The sequence below is a fragment of the Tursiops truncatus genome, chromosome 2 (genome assembly GCF_011762595.2).
Source record: "Tursiops truncatus isolate mTurTru1 chromosome 2, mTurTru1.mat.Y, whole genome shotgun sequence".
Classification (NCBI taxonomy): Eukaryota; Metazoa; Chordata; class Mammalia; order Artiodactyla; family Delphinidae; genus Tursiops; species Tursiops truncatus.
In genome coordinates, this window is record NC_047035.1 from 108,683,035 (window position 1) to 108,704,404 (window position 21,370).

A 21,370-nucleotide genomic window follows, 5' to 3' on the forward strand; every position below is an offset into this window, starting at 1 on the left:
ATGCCTACCCCTAAAGTGTTGTTATATGGAGTCTGGGGCCTCAGCCCACAACACTTTGATTCAGCAGGTCCAGTGGACCACATTTTGGAAAGCAGTGTCCTGAAGGGTGTGCTCCGGCAACACAGACCCACACCACTTTCTAGCTGTTGGGGTAGGAGCACATACTGGTTTATGCCTCTCTGGTTTTAGTATCTTAGCAGTTTCAAGACTATCTTCATTTCAGTGGCAAATTAAATGAGTAAGTTCCTGTTTCTCAGTTTCCTCATCTGTGAAATGGAGATAATAGTACTAATAGGATTGTTGTGAGAATGACTAAAATCTTTGTAATGCTTGCTTGGAACATAGCCTTGCCCATAGTAAGCACAAGCTATTATTGTAATCCACAACCAAACCAGCAGATACCCTGATGAAAGAAAACACTTTACATCACATTAAGTTTCTCCTTGCATTTTAAGACGCATTCATTTCCCCAGGGGTCAGAAGTGACTGAAAAGGGGCCACAAGATCCGTTGTCCTCTAGGTGTTGCTTACACAGCTGTTTTGTTCACTTGTGAAAATTCACCGTTTGCTTAGGACTTGTGCACTTAAAAGGCACTGTCTCCTAGGATCCTCATGGTTCTGTGAAGAAGGCAGGGCAGGCATCATCATCTCCGTTTTTCAAACGGAGGCCAAGACAGCTATTTTGATTGGGCCAAAGAAGAAGGGGATGAGGGTTGGGAAGCTTCTCAGTCCGGCCCTCCATTCGCGAGAGTAAACGCCTCTCCCAGAGGGAGCGGAGCGAACAGTACCTGGCTCCAGGTAAAGCTCAGCAAAGGGTTCTAAGTCCTTCCTGCAAACACCGGCCTTCCCCCAGCGCACACACAACTTGGGCCCGCCCGGGGACTAGCACCGCAGCACGCTCACAAGGCCAGTCCCACACGTGGGAACTCCCGAGGGAGACCCGCGCGCCTGCAAACCCTCGGCCCCGGCGGGGGGAATGGCGTCCAGCCGCGGGCCAATGAGAGTAGCGGAATTTCTTTCATTCAGTACTGGTCTGGTTCTTGCCCGGAAAGGGGCGGGACACCACGCCGGGGGCGGGGCCACCGCGCGCCGGGGAGAGGGCGGTGCCCGCTCAGTGGCCCGGCCAATCGGCGCCGCGCCCGGGGTGGGAGGGGGGACCAGGCCTTTTTTCCCTCCGCGCGGGGCCAATCCCGACTTTACAAGCTTGAACTTTTGCCACCCTCGGACTAGCAGGAGCGCCCGAGGAGGTACCCCGCCGCGCCGGCTCCAGGGGCAAGAGCGGCCTTAACCCTTACCTCGCCGGGCGGCTCGCTGCTGCCGCCGCGCTCCCACCAGCTCGCCCCGGATCAGGCGGGCCCCGGCCCCCCAACCCACCCCCATTGCCATGGTGAAACGTCGCTGGGGAAATCACGAGCCCTACCCACATCCCTCTTCGTGGTGCAGAGAATAAACTGGGGAAGGGAAGGGGGTGGAGGAGTCGCCCAGCCCCGGGACGGCTGGCGGCCCGCCTAGCTCCGAGGTAAAGAGACTTGGCGACCGAGAGGAGCCCGAGAGAAGACCTTCTCCGCCTCTACCCCACCCTCTGCAACTCCCCTACCTCGAGCAAGCCTAGAATCCCGCTGCGCGAGGCATTCCACGCCCCTCGGTTGGCCGGGCGGCCAACCCCTGACTTCGCGCAGGGGGTGTGGAAACCTCGTGCTATCACGCTAGCTCCCGCTACTCCAACAAATCAGCCGCCCCCTGCTCCCAAGAGACGCAAGCCAGGAAAGCATACACGCACACCCATTTTTATTAGCCTTCCCTGGGATGGGGGTTTGTACCAATTCTAAAGTGCAATGTGTGTTTGTAAGTTTGTGCACAAGCCAGGGAGAGGCAAAGCGCCCCGTTTGTGTCCGAGTCTTAGAGAGTCCGCCGAGCCCTCGAGCAGCCCGCCCGTGGTTTGTGTAACCGCGTGTGTGTGTGTGCGAGCGCGCGCTCGCATCCGTGCCCGCGGCGCACGCGAGCCAGAGAGCAGGCCGTGGGCGCTGTCAGGCCCGAGGCGGGGGGGCTGGGGCAAGCGTGGGGCGGGGGCCGGGGCTCGGCCCGCCCCGGGAGCCGGCCCCTCGGAGCCTCGGGCCCTGCAATGGGACGTGTTCTCCTTTAAGAGTTAAGAAACTTGAAACCTTGTTTGCGCAACAATCAGCGCCGCGGAGCCGCCAAAGTGTCTAGACTGGCATATGATGGGAGGCAGCCAATGACTCCGCGGCGCTCCTCCGGGGGCCCTCAGTGTGCGTTTGAGGAGAACAAAAAAGAGAGAGCCGAGCGGGGGAGCGAGCGAGGGAGACGAGCCGAGAGAAAGAGCCGCCGGGCGCTGCCTCGCCAGACCTCGCCGGGACCACGGGGCCACCGGGAGGCACTTTTTGGGGAGGGGGGAGGGGGGCGACCTCTGCAGCCGCAGCGTCCGGGGCGTCCGAGCGCAGCGTGGGGCGGGCTACGACCTCTGCCTCGGTGGATTGCATTTTTAATTAAGGATTCCCAGCAGCTCTTTGGGATTTTTACAGTTTCCACTCATGTGTTGACACCCGCGTTCTGGAGAAATTCGCTCCAAGTGCATCTAGCGCCTGGGACCTGAGACGGAGTTGGCTTTTCGTGCATGCAATTCCAGGGATTTTGGTTTTGTTTCGGGTTTCTTTTTCTTTCTTTCCTTTTTCTTTTTTTCTTTCTGCAGGGAGTAAGAAGGAAGTCGAGGGTATCAACAAGCCTGCCTTTCGGATCCTGCAGGAAAAGCCCATGTAGTGAAGTGCTTGGGTTTTAAAGGCAGGGCTTCCCAGACACATTTGGGGGGTTCGGCGCGAGCGCTTTGTGCTCATGGACCAGCCGCGTAACTTTTGAAGGCTCTCCGGCCCATGCGGGGTCTTGCTGGCGGCGCGCAGTCTGCAGTCCCTCTGAAGCGCCGGGGCTGGAGTTGCTGAGCTGCACGGGCGCCGGGGTCCATGTAGTCGCGGGCCGAGCGCGGACTGCGGCTCGGCGTGCGCGCGTTCCCCGCCGTCCTGCCCTGGCGAGCTCCCTCATGTTGCAGCCCTGCGGCGCCCCTTCGACGACAGGCTGTGCGCGGTCTGCACGGCGCCCGGCGGCAGAGCTTCATGTGGGGCTGCGGCTCGCGCAGCCGGCGCCTCGCTGAGGAAACGGACCCCCGGTAACCGGAGACCGCCTCCCCCCCACCCCCGGCGCCAAAGGATATCGTATGTTCAGGTCCAAACGCTCGGGGCTGGTGCGGCGACTTTGGCGAAGTCGTGTGGTCCCCGACCGGGAGGAAGGCAGCGGCGGCGGCGGCGACGAGGATGGGAGCGTGGGCAGCCGAGCTGAGCCGGCCCCGCGGGCACGAGAAGGCGGAGGCTGCGGCCGCCCCGAAGTCCGCCCGGTAGCCCTGAGGCGGCCCCGGGACGCGGTGGGACAGCGAGGCGCCCAGGGCGCTGGGAGGCGCCGGCGCGCAGGGGGCCCCCCGAGGCCCATGTCGGAGCCGGGGGCCGGCTCTGGGGGCTCCCCGCTGGACGTGGCGGAGCCGGGAGGCCGGGGTTGGCTGCCCGAAAGTGATTGCGAGACGGTGACCTGCTGTCTTTTCTCGGAGCGGGACGCCGCCGGTGCGCCCCGGGACGCCGGCGACCCCCTGGCCGGGGCGGCCCTGGAGCCGACGGGCGGCGGGCGGAGTCGTGAAGCCCGCTCGCGGCTGCTGCTGCTCGAGCAGGAGCTCAAGACGGTCACGTACTCGCTGCTGAAGCGGCTCAAGGAGCGCTCGCTGGACACGCTGCTGGAGGCGGTGGAGTCCCGCGGCGGCGTGCCGGGCGGCTGCGTGCTGGTGCCGCGCGCCGACCTCCGCCTGGGCGGCCAGCCCGCGCCGCCGCAGCTGCTGCTCGGCCGCCTCTTCCGCTGGCCCGACCTGCAGCACGCCGTGGAGCTCAAGCCCCTGTGCGGCTGCCACAGCTTCGCCGCCGCCGCCGACGGCCCCACCGTGTGCTGCAACCCCTACCACTTCAGCCGGCTCTGCGGGCCAGGTGAGCGCGCCGCGCCCGGCGGGCCCTCGGGGTTCCCTTCCCGCCCCCTTCCGCGGCCTCCTGTCTCTCCTTGACACCTCTGGCGGGCGGGCGGGCGGAGCTGAGGGTGCTCCCCCGGGTGCCCCTGGAGCTTGGGAGCTCCCAGTGGAGGCGCCTGACGCTGGCAGGAAAGCCGGGGAGTGGGGATGTGGGCGCACACGGCAACTTCGTCTTAAGGCTCCGGCAAACTCAGAAGGGTGCGCGTTGGAGTTTTCTCTTCAGCTAAAGGGACCTGAGGCAGGCTCCGGCTTTGCAGACGGTGGAAGAGGAGGGCAGGTCTAGAAGAGGCCAAAGACTTGAGCGCCCCCCTCCTCCAAGCCCATTTACCCCCAGTCCGTGCCCGGGCCTGTAGCATTTGTGTGCATATGCCTATACCTACGGTATATTATGCTTTGTCGTATCCAGGTAGATATATGTCGTGAAATTGGGTGTAGGCAGGTCATGGCTAGAGTCCAAAGTGTTTGTAAACTGTCCTACTTGTTCCTGTCTATACTGAGGAGCAAAGCTTTTGCGGGGTAACCCTCCTCAGAGTGGAGACCACCCTCTTGCTCTCTTGGCTCTTGATTGTTGCCAGCATCCCTTGGGTGTCCAATGCCAGGACCTTCTGTCATCGTCATTCTCAATCCTGTGCCCAGCTTTTCTAGAGAGCTGAGGGTCCTGGAGGTGTCTAGGTAGGGAAGGAAGCTGGATATTTTAGTACTTTTGAGAACTGCCCCCCTTCTTTGTCCTCTTCTTGGAATTTTTTGCACACACCATCTACCCAGTCCTGCTTACCTGAGCAGGCCCTGGGTGCTGTAGCAGAGGTGAGGACAGAAGGAGACTCCAGGCAGGCCGGAAGCTTGCATCCTCACACACACCCCCCAGCGCCCCCTTCCCTTGCACTGCAGGGATCACACATTTTTAGCCTGTAGCATCTTCTGGGTGTATGCATCTTAAGTGGCACTGGGGGTTCTGCAGGGATGGGACTCTCTGAGGGTTATAGACTGTTGGGCCTGGGCAGGCTCTGAGTTCCTCTGGCCTGGCTCCTCTGGAGAGAGGCAGCACCCAGCCTGGGGGCATTTAAGAGGGTCAGATCACACAGGTCTCCTGACTCCCAGCATGGAAGGGGAGGGTGGGGCTAGAAGCATGGATTGGTCCCAGGTGTCTTGTTGGTGTCTGGGGTGGTGGCTGGAGGGGAAGGACGGTGCCTCACTGGTGGTTCCTGAGGAGAGAGCACTGATGGGGGCTGGGGTGGGGAGAGGCAGCATTGATCTGGCTGCCCTGCGCCCCGCATGGTCGACTCCAGGCCTGATTCTCAGGGGCTTTGGGCAGTCGCTGGCCTGTGGCCCTCTGCGGGCTTTCTGTGTTCCTTGTTCTTCTTCTGACAGCTTTCCCTGGAAGTGGCTTTCTCTCCTCTTCCACCCTGGCTCCTCCCTGCCTCTGAGGAGGAGGGCCCTGTTTGTGGTTGCCCTGTCCCTGGTCCCGTTTTCAGGAGGAGAGAATTGGTGGGGGCCCCTCTGCTCTTCTAGAAGGCCCCGCTGGGCATTTTCTCTCTCACCACATCAGTCTGCTAGGGAATATTTGTTGAGCACTTACTCTGTGCCAGGCAGCATGCTGGGTGCTGTAGTGAGGAGAGTGGAAATATGAGTAGGATCCATGCCCTCAGGAAACAGAATCTTCGGGTTGTGGCGGGGCGGGGGGGGGGGGGGAGAGTTGGGACAGAGATGGGGGGAGCAGGGCCAGGCCAGAAGGTCTGAACTCTCAGAGCACTGTGGGGTGTGCATGTAACAGGAGCACCTCTAGGAGCCTCACAGCTCTAACCTGGAGCGGGGCCTTGGAGGATGGATGGGTAAGGGGAGGTGGGTGTCGAGGGGGAGGAGGAGAGGGCCTGCTGGGAGTCAGGGTACCAGGCAGGCTCAGGTGTGAGGGTGGGAAGGGGTGGGGTAAAGAAAACTGGAGACAGGCAGGACCCGCCCTGCCCATACTCCTTGGATAAGTCAGCTTGGGTCTTGGTTTGAGTTTGGTGGCCTTGAGCAGTTTTAAGTTGATGGGCAAACTGCAGTGGAATGGTTCTGACCCATAGACCTGGTCCTAGGCTCTGCCCGGCCGGTATCGACAACTTGACCTTCGAGGAGTAACCTCTCCCCTTAGTCTCTCTGTGGGTCAGTGCGGGCGGCTCTAGAAACGTTCTCCACCTCAAATTCCAGACTAAGCATTGGCACGTGACTCCTCTCCTCCTCCCAGAAGGAGGCGCTGTTGCAGGGACTGTGCCTGTTCTCCTGCTACTTCGTTTGCCGAAGCCCCGCCCCCCCACACCCCGTTCAAGCCACCCCGGGGGCCGTTGGGAGGACTGGTGGTCTGGGAAGAGTTTCCGGTAGGCACCACGCTGACCCTCTTGCTCCATCCCATGCCTGATGGCTTGGGCCGCCTGGACTGAGGACTGGGGGAGCCCTTTGCTGTCCACCCCACTGCCGCCTCCTGGCCGCCAGCCTGGCTCCCGGAGCTGGGCGGGTGCATAGCTGGAGCTCAGCCGTGCGCGTCCTGATAAGGAGACTGCTCCTTCCCGGGCTCTGGGGGAGAGGGCTGGGGCACTGGGGCAGGTACACCCATAGAGAGTACGCTGGAACACCCAGCGGGCCAACTGAGGGACACCCACCGGCCCCCCAGTGCCCCCCAGGCCCCCACAGGGATCCCTAGTGAGACAGCCCCTTTCTGGGCAGTGCGGCCCCCTGCTGCTCAGGGCAAACCCTGCTCCATCTTTCAACTTGCTTTGGGGCATTGGGGCCAATTCCCCTCTTTGGGCCTCTTTTCTCATCTGTAAAGCGAGGGAGTGGTGAACAGAATCTCTGAGGGTCTGCTGGGAGGATTCCAGGTGACACAGGCCTGCCCTCTCCCCCATGCTTGTCTCAGAAAGTGGGGTCCTGTGTGCCCAGCTCTGCCCTGGGCTTCCCGCTCCCGTGGGAGTCAGGCCCTAGCTTTCCCTCCCTCTGGTGTATCTTTCTGTCCCTGGAAAAGCCAGTTCGCTGAGCTTGGTGCCTATGTGGACGGAAATGTGGAGAAATACTTTAATCACAGTTCTAACCTGTGTTTATAGAGATCCTTTCTCCCGAAAGTATCCATTAACTTTGGAATAAATCTCCTGCTCTTTGCTTCACCACTTTTTTTTTTTTCTGTAATTATATTCAGTAAATTACTATTATCCAAATTGCGCCAGGGAAAGAGAGACGGAGCGAGAGAGAACTTCTAAACGACTGGAGGAGGCCGCCTAGGAAAACACAGGGTTCCCAGGCCAGGACTATAGGAATTAGAATGGGCTAGAAAGTTTTCCTTTTATTTGGCCTGGCATTATCCCTTTGAAATGAGATCAATTTCAAGTTGGGCTTCCAAGCCCCCGCCCCGCCCCTCTGGCGGCCCCTCTGGCGGCCCCTGGGCCCTGCCCGCCCTGCTCCTCCGAGCTCCTCCTTGGAGGTGAGGAAGGGGTGATAATGTGCAGTGTGCCTCTTGCCGGCGCCAGCCTGCCGCGCTGTTTATCTGGCTGCCGGGGGAATCTGGGCAATTAGGCTCTGCCGGCCTTAAAGCACCAGGAGCTTCTCTTCTGTGTTTCCCACCCTGGGCCTTGGGGTTGAGCCTTCAGGTCCTGGGGCTGGAGGGGAAAGGCACCCAGGAGGGCACCCCTTGGGAGGGTGAAAGCTGGGAGGTCCAGGGAGGCGCGTGGACCTTTCCTAAAAGCAAGATGCTAGGCTGCACAGATCGGGGTGGAAGGTAATGTCTTCAACTGAAAGGTTACCAGGCAGTGGGAGAGGCTGTGAACTCTTCTGGCTTTAGAATTAGGGTCTAGATCCCGAAAGGCTAAGTACCCCCCTGGGGGCTAACCAGAGCCTGAGCTGCATTGGGCTGAGCAGCTAGCCTTCTGGTACACTCGGCCCCTGGCTGACTGCTCTCACTTCTGAAGGAAGTTGGAGGAGATTCCTGAAGTTGATGCCTGAGGCTGGCTGTCTGGGGGGGCTGGAGTTTCTGATCTCTCTTTCTCCCTCCCTCCCTCCCTCCCTCCTTCCCTCCTGCCTATGATCATTTCTTTCTGAGAGGCCTGCAGGGCTCTAAGGGTTCTCCCCTTAAAGTTTAGAGAACGTAAGTTATTATTTAGAAATCAACACAACTTTTCTAAGTACTGAGATAGCTTCTAAGACGGGAGTGTGGACAGAGGGCCTGGAGGCAGCCTACACTTTCTCTTCGGACCTTTTGTCCCACCTGAGTTCATGTCCTGGGGCTCCATCCTCCCAGATCTGTGGAGGGAGGGTGGATGTGTTGGAGTGAGGCCGAGGTGCCAGTTAAAGCTTCCTCAGTGTTGTTCATAGCAGCGTTATTCCTGAGAGCCAAAAGGTGGCAACAGTCCGAGTGTCCATTAGCTGACAGATGGATAAACAAAATGTGTGCTATAGTCACCCAGTGGAATACCATTCAGCCATAAACAAGAATGAAGTACGATAGAAGTGACAGCATGGAAGAGCCTGGAAACCAGTATGCTAAGTGAAAGAAGCCAGACACAAAAGGCCTTCTGTTGTAGGAATCCATTTGTGTGAAACGTCCAGAATAGGCAAACCCGCGGGGAGAGTCAGTAGATTTGTGGTTGCCTGAGGTTTGGGAGTTGGGGGAATAGGGACTGACTGTGAATGGGGCAGGGTTCCTTTTGGGGTGATGAAAATGTTCTGTAATTAGTTGGTGGTATTGGTCTCACAACTCTGAATGTACTAAGAACCACTGAATTGTATATTTTAAAAGAGTAGATCTTAGGGTATGTGAATGATAACTCTGTTGTTTTTTTTAAAAAGTAACTTGCTGTTGGTCCTGAACTGGCCTCCCCCTTTGTTCAGCTGAAGAAGGATAACATCTCCTGCCTCTCTGTGTGGCCTTGGGTGGGCCCTTTACCTCCCTCCACCCCACTTGCCCCATCAGTTAAAATAAGGAATTGAGTTGGGGGGGACCTCTGACATTCTAAATCCCCGTGTCTTGGGGTGCAGTCTCTTTTTTACTTGCCTAGGATGGAAGTTAGTGATGTGCTTCCAATCTCTGTGCAGATCGTTTTGCTGGAACGAAGGGGGGTGTGGGTGCTGGTAGAGTCCCTCCTGAAAGCTTTGCAGTTCCTCACTGGCTGGTGTGTCTGATGTCCCAAGTCTGTAGGTTTGCCTTCTGTCTCACTCATGCATTAGAGCCCCCAGCCCAGGTGTGGGCATGGGTGGTGGGTGTCACTCAAGGCCCAGACGGCTCCTGTGAGGGGGATCTTCATGAGCTTCCCGCCCCCGCCCCCCCGCCCCCCCTTTACAGGTCCCAGGTAAGCAGCCCCAGGCAGAGATGCTGGGGTTGATTACAGTGGCTTGACTCCAGCTTCCACAGCCCATTGCTGCCAGGTTTCACTTTGGGGGACAGATCTGGGGGCAGATGTCCAGAGCTCCCTACTATGTATGGCCTGGGCCTCAGCCAATTAGATGTTTGCAAGAGGAACCCGGACACAGGAGTTGCAGACCTTCTGATTAGTTAGTGGGGTAGTGGAAAGGACATGAGGCTGGGGGTCAGGATACCTGGCCTCTGGTTCTGCCTCTACACCAGCTCCCTGTCTGGCCCTCAAGGAGTCACTTCTACTCTTCAGGCCTCAGTCTTCTCCTCTGTACAGTGGGAGCATTGGCTTCAATTCTCTTTCCCTGTGGAGCGCTAGCCCTACCTGTATTTTGCCTCTTGTCCTGAGAGTCTGGTCTGTAGCCCCTCCAAGACTGGTGGATAAGGGGGCTCCTACTGAAGGCAAATAGCCCCCCTCTTTGAGTCTTGTTTGAGGTCTCCTTTGGGTCACCCTTTTGGCCCCATAGGTCCTCTTTCTCCACACTTTCGTCCACTGATGCCCCCAACTTTACCATTATCCTTGTCACCATTGTCTTTGTCCACATCTGTTTACTGAACGCTTTCTGTGCATATGATGTACCAGACCCAGCTGGGATGAAGGGGTAGAAGATAGGGTGCCTCTTGACTGCCTGTCTCATTGGGGTATAGAGCAGAGTCAGGCCTGGGCTCAAAGCCCAGCTCCACCATGATTGGCTGGGGAACAGTGGGCAAGTCAGTCTTGTCATCTGTGAAATGGGAATGATAATGGTCATCTTATTTATTTTTAAGAAAGGAGGAAATGAAAATAGGCACCCAATGAGCATGATTAACCACTCTGTACCTAAGGTCCAAAAGAATAAAATACAATGAATGAAATTGAAATGTCCCAGCACAGAGACATAGGGTACACATTCAGCAAATGTTTGCTTCGCTCCCAGTGGCTAATCCATGATTCATTTTCCTTCTCCCTAACTCCAGTCCACAAAAGATTCCCTGTTTTTAGACTGCAGCGCCTTCACTTTGTTGAAGTCACTTCTAGCTGGAAAAGCCGGGGTGGGGAAGAGGTGAAGCTGCCTGCTCCTGCGACTAATTGTGCCTTATTATAATTGTGAAAAACACTTATTACCCCTTGTGTCATTCCTGATACCTGCCTAATAATAGTTATTACCACTTTACTACCACTGAGAGTTTGTTTTAGTTTGCGATTTGATGGCCTTTAGTTTCTTTTAAGGAAAATGAAGGGTCATTTCATTCGTGCAAATTGTTACTTAGTTAAGCAAATTGTTACTTCCCAGAAAGCAAGAGGCCTAAGGAATTCTTCTGAAGACAAAGTATATGTTTTTAAGGACAAGTATTTTAGGCAAATGAAAGGAAACCCAAAGAAAAATACCATAGACAATAAAGAATCGCAGAGGGTCTGATCTGGAAGGCCACGGAGACTGTGTGTACCACCCCTTCTCTTTACAGAGGGGGAGACTGAGGCCAAGAGCTGGCAGTGACTGGTTTAAGGTCTCCCATCGGGGGAGCTGGATTTGGCTTCCTGGGTTCCAACCAGTCATGTCCTCCTCCTTGCCCTGAAGGTCATTTGCTCTAATGTAGTTTGTTTGAAAGGGAGCTCCTCTGTCTATGTGGGCCTCTGCAGTCAGTCAGTTCTGACTAGAGTTGCCAAACTTAGCAAAGAAAATTACAGAATTCCCTGTTAAGTTTGAATTTCAGGTAAACAGCACATAATATTTTAGTATAAGTATGTCCCAGATATTGCAAGGGACATACTTATGCTAAACGTTTATGCCATGTATATCCAAAATTCAACTTTAACCAAGCATCCTGTATTTTAACAGGCCACCTTAGCTTTGACTTTCCCTGTACCCCTGTTTCTCTCATTATAATAACAATAGTTACTGTTTGTGGAGGTATTTTTCTTCAGTACCAAGAGCTGTATTGAGCATTTTACATACATTATTTCCTTTTGCCCTCCTGGCAAACCTGGGAGGTCTCTATGATTATTGTCCCCATTTTAGAGCTGAGGAAACAGGCTCAGAGAGGTGAGGTAACTTGCCTGAGGTCACACAGCCAAAGGTGACAGAGCAGGGATTGAGCCCAGGTCTGTACCCCAAGTTTGTGGCTTTCCCTGTTGGCCAGTGCTGTTCCAGGGGACTGGGGCAGCAGAGGTGCTGGGTTCCTGGGAGCTGGGTTTATTATTTGAGGAAACCAATAATCAAAAGCCTGTAGAACCCCCATGTGTGAACTCTCCCATCCCAGCAGTGACATGTTGTCTCCTGTCTTCCAGAATCACCACCACCCCCCTACTCTCGGCTGTCTCCTCGCGACGAGTACAAGCCACTGGGTAAGTGTGTCCTCTTTCTGACCTTTGGGGAGCTGCCTCCTTCCCAGGCTCCCACAGGGCCCTGCCTCAGTGCTGAAGGGCCAGAGAAGGAGGGGAGGGAGGGATCACCAGCCTGGTTGCCTTTGAAATGGGGTGGGTGAAGTTTTACGAACACAACCCCAGTTGGGCCAGAGCCGACCCAGCCTTTGCAGTGCCTTTGCAGCGAGCTATTTACGTCTTGAAATTCCTCGCTCATCATTAACCTCTCTGTGACCTTTAACCATGGGCCTGTGGGAGACGAATGGGTTTCAGCTTCAACATCTTGTTGATGCTGGTGGGTTGATGTTTCTGTCTCTTTTCCTCTCCTTCCCTCCCAGCCTTACGTGGTTCTCCTTTGGTGTGTATTAATTAGCACTATGACAGATAGGCTGAGCACGGTCACTGTTGAGACGAGCTATATGTTCCCCGCCCCCCCTTTTAAGGCAAGAAGTTCACCTGGGCAGAAACAACAGCTGGAACGTTTAGAAAGCAAGTGTCTTGGTACACCAAGCCCCTGGCATGGAGGGTACCCCTCAGTGGTAGTGTCATTGTTGGCAGGGCCCATTCAGAGGCAGAACGTGTTTTCTGTAAAGCCTTGGGGCTAAATGAGCAGCCCGTACGCTGGGGTAGATGCATGTGGTTTTAAAAGTAGAAATGGCTCATTTCCTGGCCCTCCTGATTCCTCCAGTGGAGAATCCCAGTGGTGGGGTGAGTATGGCCTGAATAGTACCGGGAGAGTGACTTTGTGACCGTTGGGACTACCGTGGGTAGCTGCCGTGGGCCTCGAGCTTTAAATGTCAGATGGCGTGGCACTGATGCTGACACATTCCACCAGTGACCACAAAAAGTGGGTTTTGTTTTGTTTTTGGTAAAGGCCTCTTCCCGGTAGCGTGTGTCAGCATCATCTGGGAGGTCACTTCTAAGTGTCATAAACTCTGAGGCATCCAGTCCAGTTTTCCTTCCAGGCCCCCCTGTGGAGACAGGAGTGCCCACCGGGTCCCTTCAGGAGTTTGTCCTTCTCAGTCTAGGAGGACAGAGGCTGTCCCATGACGGTGTATGAGTCAGTGGCTTAACGATGGCAACTTCCTCATTGTTTTTCCTGAAGTACGGTCATACCGTGGATGGAGGAGCTTCATTTAGTTCTCCGGGGAACTGGAGTGATCATCTGGTGGGACCCTGTCACTTTGTAGACAAGGAATCAGGCCAAAGGTCAGGGAGAACTGCCCAGCTGATGAGCAGTGGGGCTGAGGCGGAAACCCAGAGCAGCCCCTGTTCAGCTCAGCAGTGCCCCATCCTTCCCTCCCAGGCCCGTCTCAGCATTTTTCTTTTTCTTTTTTGCGGTACGCGGGCCTCTCACTGCTGTGGCCTCTCCAGTTGCGGAGCACAGGCTCCGGACGCGCAGCCTCAGCAGCCATGGCTCACGGGCCCAGCCGCTCCGCGGCATGTGGGATCCTCCCGGACCGGAGCACGAACCCGTGTCCCCTGCATCGGCAGGCGGACTCTCAACCACTGCGCCACCAGGGAAGCCCAGCATTTTTTAAGTTAACATAATTGCACTAGTCGCTTAGAAGATCCCTCATTCTAGTAGAGGAAAAGGAAAACCCTCAAACATTCTTAGTAAGTGTAGCACCTGAGCTTGAATGTCAAGGATCATTGCCCCAAGGAATCGTGGGTCAGCCGGTGATAAAGCCACAGAAATCAGGACTCCATCCAGCGGGGCAAAGCGACCATTTGGAAATCAGCAGGTGTCCCGGTTATTTTACAAATGGGACAACTGCGACGGAGAAAGAGGAAGTGACACTTGCTGGTGGTCATACAGCTCAAGGGTCCAAAAACGACAGGCCACCATTTGTTTTTGTGTGGCTCTTGAGCTAAGAGTGGTTTTTACTTTTTAAAACGGTTAAGAAAAAAAAAAAACCACCAAAAGCAGAAGCATGTCTTTTGTGACATGTGAAAACTATATGAAATTCAAATTTCAGAGTCCATAACAAAGTTCTGCTGGAACCCGGCTGTATTGTCTGTGGCCGCTTCCGCAGGACAGCAGCAGAGGTGGATAGTTGCGATGGAGATTGTAGCGCTCACAAAGCTGAAAATATTCACTACGGGGCCCTTTGCAGGCAAAGCTGGTGACCCCTGATTTTGCTGAGTAAGAGTGGAAGCGGGACTCGAACCTGGGGCTCCGGCTTCCAGATGAGGTTCTTCCTTGGGGCTCGAGCAGTGACCAAGGTTGGAGTGTTCTTTTTCTACAGCAGCCTCGTAGGGCCTCACTAGAAGCACTAGACGTGAACGTTCGGAGAGTGCATGGCAGGGACTTATAGCTGCGAAGGATGGAAAACACCCATCACCCCCACTCCTGGAACGTTCATCAAGCTGTCTGTGTTGGCTCCACAGCGGTTCACTAAGAAACAGGGTTCAGCCTGGGGTGTTGCTACTTCGGACAATAAGTGGCAGCAAGACTTGGGGCCTGAACACTTGGGGAAGATTAGGTCTGAAAAGCAAAGAGGTTCCCACTTAAGCACGGAGGTTATTATCTTCTTTTAAAGAGATTTTCCATCTGTCCCTATTTTCCTCCAAACACATTTGACCAGCAGATAACTTTTTCAGGCCCCGATAAACAGCCCGAGTTATTTTTTGTATTATTTTCTTTTCCTTGCATTGTTAGTTTTTCATAAACAAAAAGTCATTTCACTTCTAAGCCACTGTGATCACATAAAACCAAAAAAACAAAATAAAACCCGGAACACCCAGTCAGCATCTGGCAAGTGGGAGACGAGAAAGAAAGAAAAAGAAAAAGGCCAAATTGTTTAAGGTTTCATCTTCCCGCTCCCCAGGCCACGTGGTAGAAGGAAAAAATTCCTACAGGATCGAATGGAATTCTAGCTAGCTAGGGCCTAGGCTAACGGTTTTTGTGCCAGGATTCCCCAGCTTGGAGTGGCTCTCCTGAGCCAGGTGGGACCAGCCGAGCCACATCTGGGTTGTGCTGGGTGAGAAGATGAAAGATACTACAAGCCTCACAGAAAGAACATGCCTTCCATCTCCTGGACAGACCTGTCCCTTAACGCGGACAGCACCCCGTTACTGGTAGCAGAGGCAGAGGCCCAGGAAAAACTTTCCAAGTCGGCCTGCCCCCCAAGGCATCCGCTTGTCCCGCTAATAGCTCAGCGTTCAAGAGAAAACGTGCAAAAGAATTTCCCTTCCCCATCTAAGTGCACTGCAGACAGGGGAAAACAAATAGCGCACGCCATGTGAGGTACTTAAAACTATTTAAACAACAATGAACGCCTTGAAAAAAAAAAAAAAGAAAAGAAGAAAATAGTCTAGACATTGAAATTTGCTCTGGGAGTGGGTTTGGATGTGAGGGTGGGGGAGGGGAGAGAGAAAAAAGTTAATCTGGGAGCAAATGCTTGAGCCCTTAATTAGAGGGGTGTAAGCGGGACAGAGTGAGGATGGCTGGTAACTTGTTAAAACAGAGTTTCCCCAGCTCCAGAGGGAGGAAGGAAGGAAGGAAGGAAGCAAGAAGGAACAACTTCAAGAATTTTAATGGTTGTAATTAAGTACAGCAGCTATGAATTGTTTAGGGGCTTAATTTAACCTTACCCAAGAAGGCTCCAAGTTACTACTTGCTCGATCCCCTGAACTTGGGTTATTTCTGTGGCCAGAGCAATTGAAACTTTTTCAGGTGCCAGGGCTGCAGCAGCCAGCATTTTCCAGAAGGGTTCCAGGGTTGGCTGGCCTGGTCTCGTGCGATCTTGGGGCGGGGAGTGGCAGAAGAAAGTTGTGGGGGACATGCTGCCTTGAGAAACAAGAGAGGAACACCCCACAGCCAACTTAAGTTCTCTTTCTCTTTCCTCCTGTAGATCTATCTGATTCCACATTGTCTTACACTGAAACAGAGGCCACCAACTCCCTCATCACGGCTCCGGGTGAATTCTCAGGTTGGCATTTCTTTTTTCCCTGCATGTTGCCATTGTGTTGAACTTTATAGGAGGGGGACAAGTGGCAGGGGCCTGACGGAGGTCTTGTTGATGTCCCCCCTCCTTTTCTTTTCCCTGGGCCTCCCACCCCTCGAGGAGAAGACTGCCAGGGTCTTCATCACAGGTGTTCTTGGGGTTAAGAACAATCTGTATGAATGAAGCCTAAGGATGAGAACTTTTCAAGTGCCTGGCAATCCATGCTCTGACCAGTTTTCTCTTGTGGACATGATAAAAACCCAGCCCAGTTCTCCATCCCGATTTTGCGAGGGATCCTCTCCCCAAGCTGGCTGAGAGGCAGCAAAATGGACGTGTTTGTTTACGTTTGTCTTCTTGGGTTTCTCCTTCTGTCCCTGCTCTGGGGAAGGACCGATGCGCAGGGTCAGAAGAGGGGGAAATGGAGTGGGTAGAACGATCATGGGGGAGAGTCTAGCAAGCGAGGAGTTTTCCAGAGGCTGGTGGTTTCCGTGTCTCTCCCTGAGCACTGGGTGCTGGGCTAGGAAGCAGAGAGAACCCTGATTTGGAGCCTCCCCTACTTCCCACATTTAAGACTTGGCAATAGGGACCCTCACGTTCTGGGGAACACCTGAATCAAGCTTTCCTTGAGAAATGCCATGTTGGTGGTGACCCGGGGGCTTCGAGGGCCAGGAGGGGCTCAAGTGCTGAGATCTGTGGGGTCTTTTGGGAGCATGGCGGGTAGGGTGCGCTGTGAGGACAGCTGGGGCTTGTGGCCTGGCTCTGTGCTGCGTTGGGTGACAGCCGCTCGGGGGGGAGATGCTTCCCCAGCAGCCTGTGTTGGCTGCTTTGAGAAGGCCTGTGTTTGCCTGCATCTGAGCCGTCCTCCCCGGACCCCACACCCTGTCATAATGGCAACAACAGTCATTGTAGCTATCTACTGAGTGTTTACTTTGGGCCACATCCTATACTCGGGCCCCTTGAGAAGCATCATCTCAGAAGAGCAGTAAAGTGACTTGCCCAGGGTCGCGTAGGAGCAGAGCCATTTGCCACTATGTCACTGTGCTTCTGACCACTGTTCTGTCCCCCACTTCTCTGCAAGGGCTGGATGTACCTCCAGTGAACTTATTTCGCATGAAGCTCTGTCATTCCTGCCATACTCTTCCCACGCCTCTACGGGTGTCACAGTGTTGGCTGCTCAGGGCTGCCTGTCCAGTCCCCGTGTCCAGAGCCCTTCCCCATCCGTTCCATGTTCCATCACAGCCGTGGGAGATCACAAGAGTACGTCTGTTTCGAAGATAGAGAAACTAGAAACCAGAGCAGGAAGTGACTTGCCCAGGGGTACAGTAGAGCTTATGGCGCAGCTGGTACTGGGGTCTAGGGCTTCTGGGTCCCACTTGCCTTCTGGTCTCTGGTGGCCCCTCTCATTGGCCCACTTTGTTTTCATCCCCGCCTTTTGGCCTTACTTGTTAAAACGTCTTTCCCTGAAAGACCCAACCAGATGAACGCAAGAAGTGGACGTTTTAATCCATTCTTCTTCCTCTGTGCCTATGTGGTTGGAAGCCACATACAATTTTGAAGCAAGAGGCTTAAAAGTATTTCTGAATGCAAGATTCCATGTCCCTGCCAACTGTCAGAGTGTATTTAACTTAGACGGATTGCGCTGGCGTTGGTTGTATGGACAGATGGGTAGTTTTTCATCATCTCTTCCCCTCATTGTTAATGGCGGAAACTGCCGTGTGTGGAGGTGCCTTACGGGTTCATGGTGTGTCCTCAGATGTGATCTCTGTCATCCCAGAGCTGGCCTGGTGTGTGACACAGGCTGGAGAGAGCAGACCCCAGAGCACCTGCAGGAGGCCCCTCCCTACCTCCGGTTCCCAGGAGAGAGCACCCTCTGGAGGCTGGAGGGTCTCCGGAGACCCTGAGGCCATTAGGTTGGGCTGCCTTCGGGGCCCAGTGGGCCTGTGTTTGGGATTCCCATGCAGCTATCCCAGAGCGACCTTTGGTGCTGACTGGTGAGAAGGCCCTGTTGTGATGCTCTTTACCGTGGATGAGGATTGCGTGGCTCTCATGAGAAAATCTGGCCTCCATTGCCTTGGGATTCCAAGGGACTGAAGAACTGGGGAGGAAGTTTGGGATTTCCTTTTGGGGGTTGATTGGTCTGGGTTGCAGGTGGTCTCGGTAGGCGTTCCCCATTGTAGTCATCCAGGCCCCTCCCAGGGATGGCGTGGGTCTCCTCCCACTCTGCGGGCTCACAGTTCAGCTTTTCTAGCTTACTTGTGCCGTGGGGATCCGAGGACCGATGGGTTGGCCCTGCCCCTGCCTCCTGGATGCGTGTAGAGCTGGGGCTGTGGGTGGCTGTTACCTTGGAGGACAGGCTCAGGGAGGGAGGCCCTGCAGGGTGAGAAGAAGGCCCAGAGGGGTCTCAGTGGATGGTGAAGCAAGACTCATCCTGCAGAGATGGGAGGCAGGGCAGGAGGTGAGGTCAGAAAGCTGAGGAGCACAGGCAGGTAGAATGCGTTGGGACAGACCAGGCGTTTGATGCTCAAGGACAGATGGTAAGGATGCTGATGCTGACGTTTATTTATTTAACGTTGACATTCACTACTTAGCACTTTGCTGACTGCTGGTCATTCTTCATCTCGCTGACTCCTTATCACAACCCAGCGAGACACATTTGATTCCCCCTGTTTCAGAGGTGAGGAAACCGAGGCTCATGGCCAGGCCAGCTGCCCAGATTCCCAAACTGTAAGTGGCAGGCTTGGGGTGGGAGACTGAGCGGTGTGACTGTGCAGCCTTCCACAGCAAGGATCCCCATCCTTCTCCCTGAGCCACACCTGGCAAGGTGGAGTGATCAAAAGGAGGCCAGGGACAGCCTGTCCTGATTGAAGTACTAGGGACGGGGCTGGGGCCTGGCTAGAGGCACAGGGCCCTGTGCTTCTCTGTGTCCCCGCCGGGTGAAGCTTGCCCACCACCCGGAGACCACCCGCAGCCCCCTCTGTCTCCCTGCATCCTGGGCAGCGCTGTCCCTGAGAGCCTGGCCTCTCTCAGCGTCTTGGGGTGGGGGTTGCTGGAGCAGGGTGTCTGCAGCTCCGGGACGGAGGCTGCCCTTGCTTGTCTTGCACAGTGACAATCCCAGCAGCCGACCTGAGGCTGGCTATTTTTATCCAGCGCCAAGGTCTCTGCTTCACTTTCCCGTCCTGTCGCTGAGGCCACTTTAGGGGAAATGGGGGGATTTTGAGGCTTAGTCACAGCCAGGGCAGTTGAGGATGCATCGGTGGGCAGGGTGGGGGGCAGCAGGACGGGAGACTGTCTTGTTTCAGCCTTCTGATGAATGCTTGCCACCCTCTCATCTGATCTCTGCGTCGGCTCCAAATGTCGATACGTGATCCCCACTAAACAGACAAGAAAACTGAAGCTCAGGGTGGCAAGTGACTTCACCAATATCACCCAGTAGGGGGCCAGAACATGGAGCTTCCACTAAGTAAAGACCCTTACACCTGGAGTCTTCAGTGGGATTTGGAAAAATTGAAAGCCTAGAAGTCCCCTTTTGGGGTGCCTTCACTTCAGGTCCTCGACACTCTGGTTTCCTTGTCTAACTGCTGCCCCTTGACTGTCTAAGGGGCATCCTCTTCCTCTCTGCAACATCTCCAACCCCATTCCCTTTATTTCGATTTAGTTTGCGGAGGAAAGCAAGATTAGCTGGTTAAATTCATACTAAGGTGTGAGTGGCTGGTGGGCAACTCTTCTTGGCAAATTAAAGGCAGGATATGCGATAATTCAAAGAAATTGCAGGATCAAGGGCCACGTGGGAACGACCTCTCTGAGGGCTGGGTTCTCTTGGCTCCAGGCTAGAACAGAATGAGCGTGACACAAGGAGCTTTTTGCCCTGGATGAGGTAGGAGGAGCTAGGCCAGGCTCAGTGCTGGGTGCTGAGTGAGCTCTGGGAGTTGACCAGGGCCCAAGGTGATGGGCTGCCTTTAGAAGCCAGGCCTGCCTGACTCCAGTGCTGTGGGGCTGGAGCGTAGAGCACTGGGCAGACTTCTGTAGGAACCAGTAACTCCCTTCTAGTATCCTATTCTAGTGCCTATTGGATAACCATTCAAGTGCTTTATTAAGCACCCACTGTATGCAAGACATGGTGTAAGCTGCCTGTCATGGGGACCACACAGTCCCTTTGTTTGACTTTGGTTGTGTGTACCAGTATCTCAGTCCTTGGAGCAGGCTGGTTTCTTTAGAGTGTCAGTGAGGGCGAGCCCCTCACTTTGAAGAGAAGGCCCGGGAAGAAAAGGAGCTACTCAGGACAGTGTGGAGAGTTGGGGGCTTAGCTGGATGTGGGTATCTTTCCTCCACCAGCCAAACTCTAAGCTCCTCAAGGGCACAGATCATTCTCCAGGATTCGTGCATTCTGTAGATTGGCAGAGTTTGGGAACAGAGGCTCAGAGAGGTTAGGAGAGCATCTGAGGGCCGCACAGCAAGCATAGGAGGTGGAGCCAGGCCATAACCTAGATGGGTCCATGCTGCCCACCCACCTGCTACCTTTCCTCTCAGTGGTCCCTGAGGAGGTTCCCCTTTGTGGTCAGTGCTGTCTGATGTGTGTCAGTGCTCACAGAAGCCAGGAGAGGAGTGAGTTAGCGCAGTATCATTTCCTGCTGCTTCCCGATTCTAGGACCCAAGCTTGCTCGCCTCAGAGGCCCTGGTCCAGAATGACCCTAGAGCTCCTCATTCTCCAAGGTCCTCAATTCAGCTCCCTCAGTGTGTGCTGAGCCTCTCTAGCAAGGTGGGCTGAAGAGCATGGGCTGCGCACCTTTGGGCCCTGGGTTCAAGTCCCGGCTCTGCCATTTCCTAATTGTGGGGCTTTGGGGCAGCCGCTTAACCACTCCCACCCTTGGTTTTCTCACCTGTAAAATGAGGATGAAAATAACAATGTGTCACCTTATGGTGAGAGTGAAATGATGCCAAGTGAATCAGCCACGGCTTGGCACACATGTGGTAGGTGTGGCCATTATGGTGTGCCAGGCACTGTGCTTGGGCTGGAAGCGCAGAGATAAAAATTACATCATCTCTGCCCTCAAGGTACTCACAGACAGGTGAAGACACAAATAGTAATAATGAGAAGTGGAATAAGAGGCAGTAAAGAGAAAGAAGGGCACACTGACTCTTGGTATGGTGGGGAGGTGACCCAGGAAGACTCCCTGGAGGAGGTGATATCCAATTGGGTATTATAGAATGAATAGGAATCTACCAAAGAGGCAAGGTTTGGGGGGTGGGAGATGCGGTCCACGTAGAAGGAAAGCAAGTGCAGAGGCCTGGAAGTGTGAAAACAGCCTGATATTGAGAAACCAAAGGAGGGTAGAGGGGTTGGGAAGCAAGGTACCTGACGTTAGTGGGAGACGAGGCATGAGGAGGCCAAGGCCTGGGTCATAAAAAACTTTCTGCTATAATATACAGAGTACACAGGTAAGTGTCCAGCTTGGTGAATTTTTACCGACTGATCGCACCTGGGTGACAGGCAGGTCCCGGATAACATTGCTGTCACGTGACTGTGCTTAGTCCCAATATGCGACAGTGCTCACAGCCTGTGGGTCTAGGGGTGCCGCGTGTCGAGTGAGTGGTTTAGAAGAGAGAGTGGCAGGGCAGGCGGATTGAGTTTTAGCTGA

At 54.8% G+C, this 21,370-nt stretch overlaps 1 protein-coding gene across 1 annotated transcript in view; it reads left to right on the forward strand.

The window, feature by feature from the left end:
- Window positions 1–1,811: 1,811 nt before the first annotated feature.
- The window catches only part of SMAD6 (SMAD family member 6), a 75,557-nt gene continuing 55,998 nt past the window's right edge, over window positions 1,812–21,370 (forward strand). Inside the window, exons 1-3 of the mRNA XM_033851864.2 lie at window positions 1,812–4,031; window positions 11,710–11,766; window positions 15,642–15,719. Coding sequence (XP_033707755.1) covers window positions 3,224–4,031; window positions 11,710–11,766; window positions 15,642–15,719 — 943 coding nt within the window. The 5' untranslated portion in view covers window positions 1,812–3,223. The remainder of the gene's footprint in view (window positions 4,032–11,709; window positions 11,767–15,641; window positions 15,720–21,370) is intronic.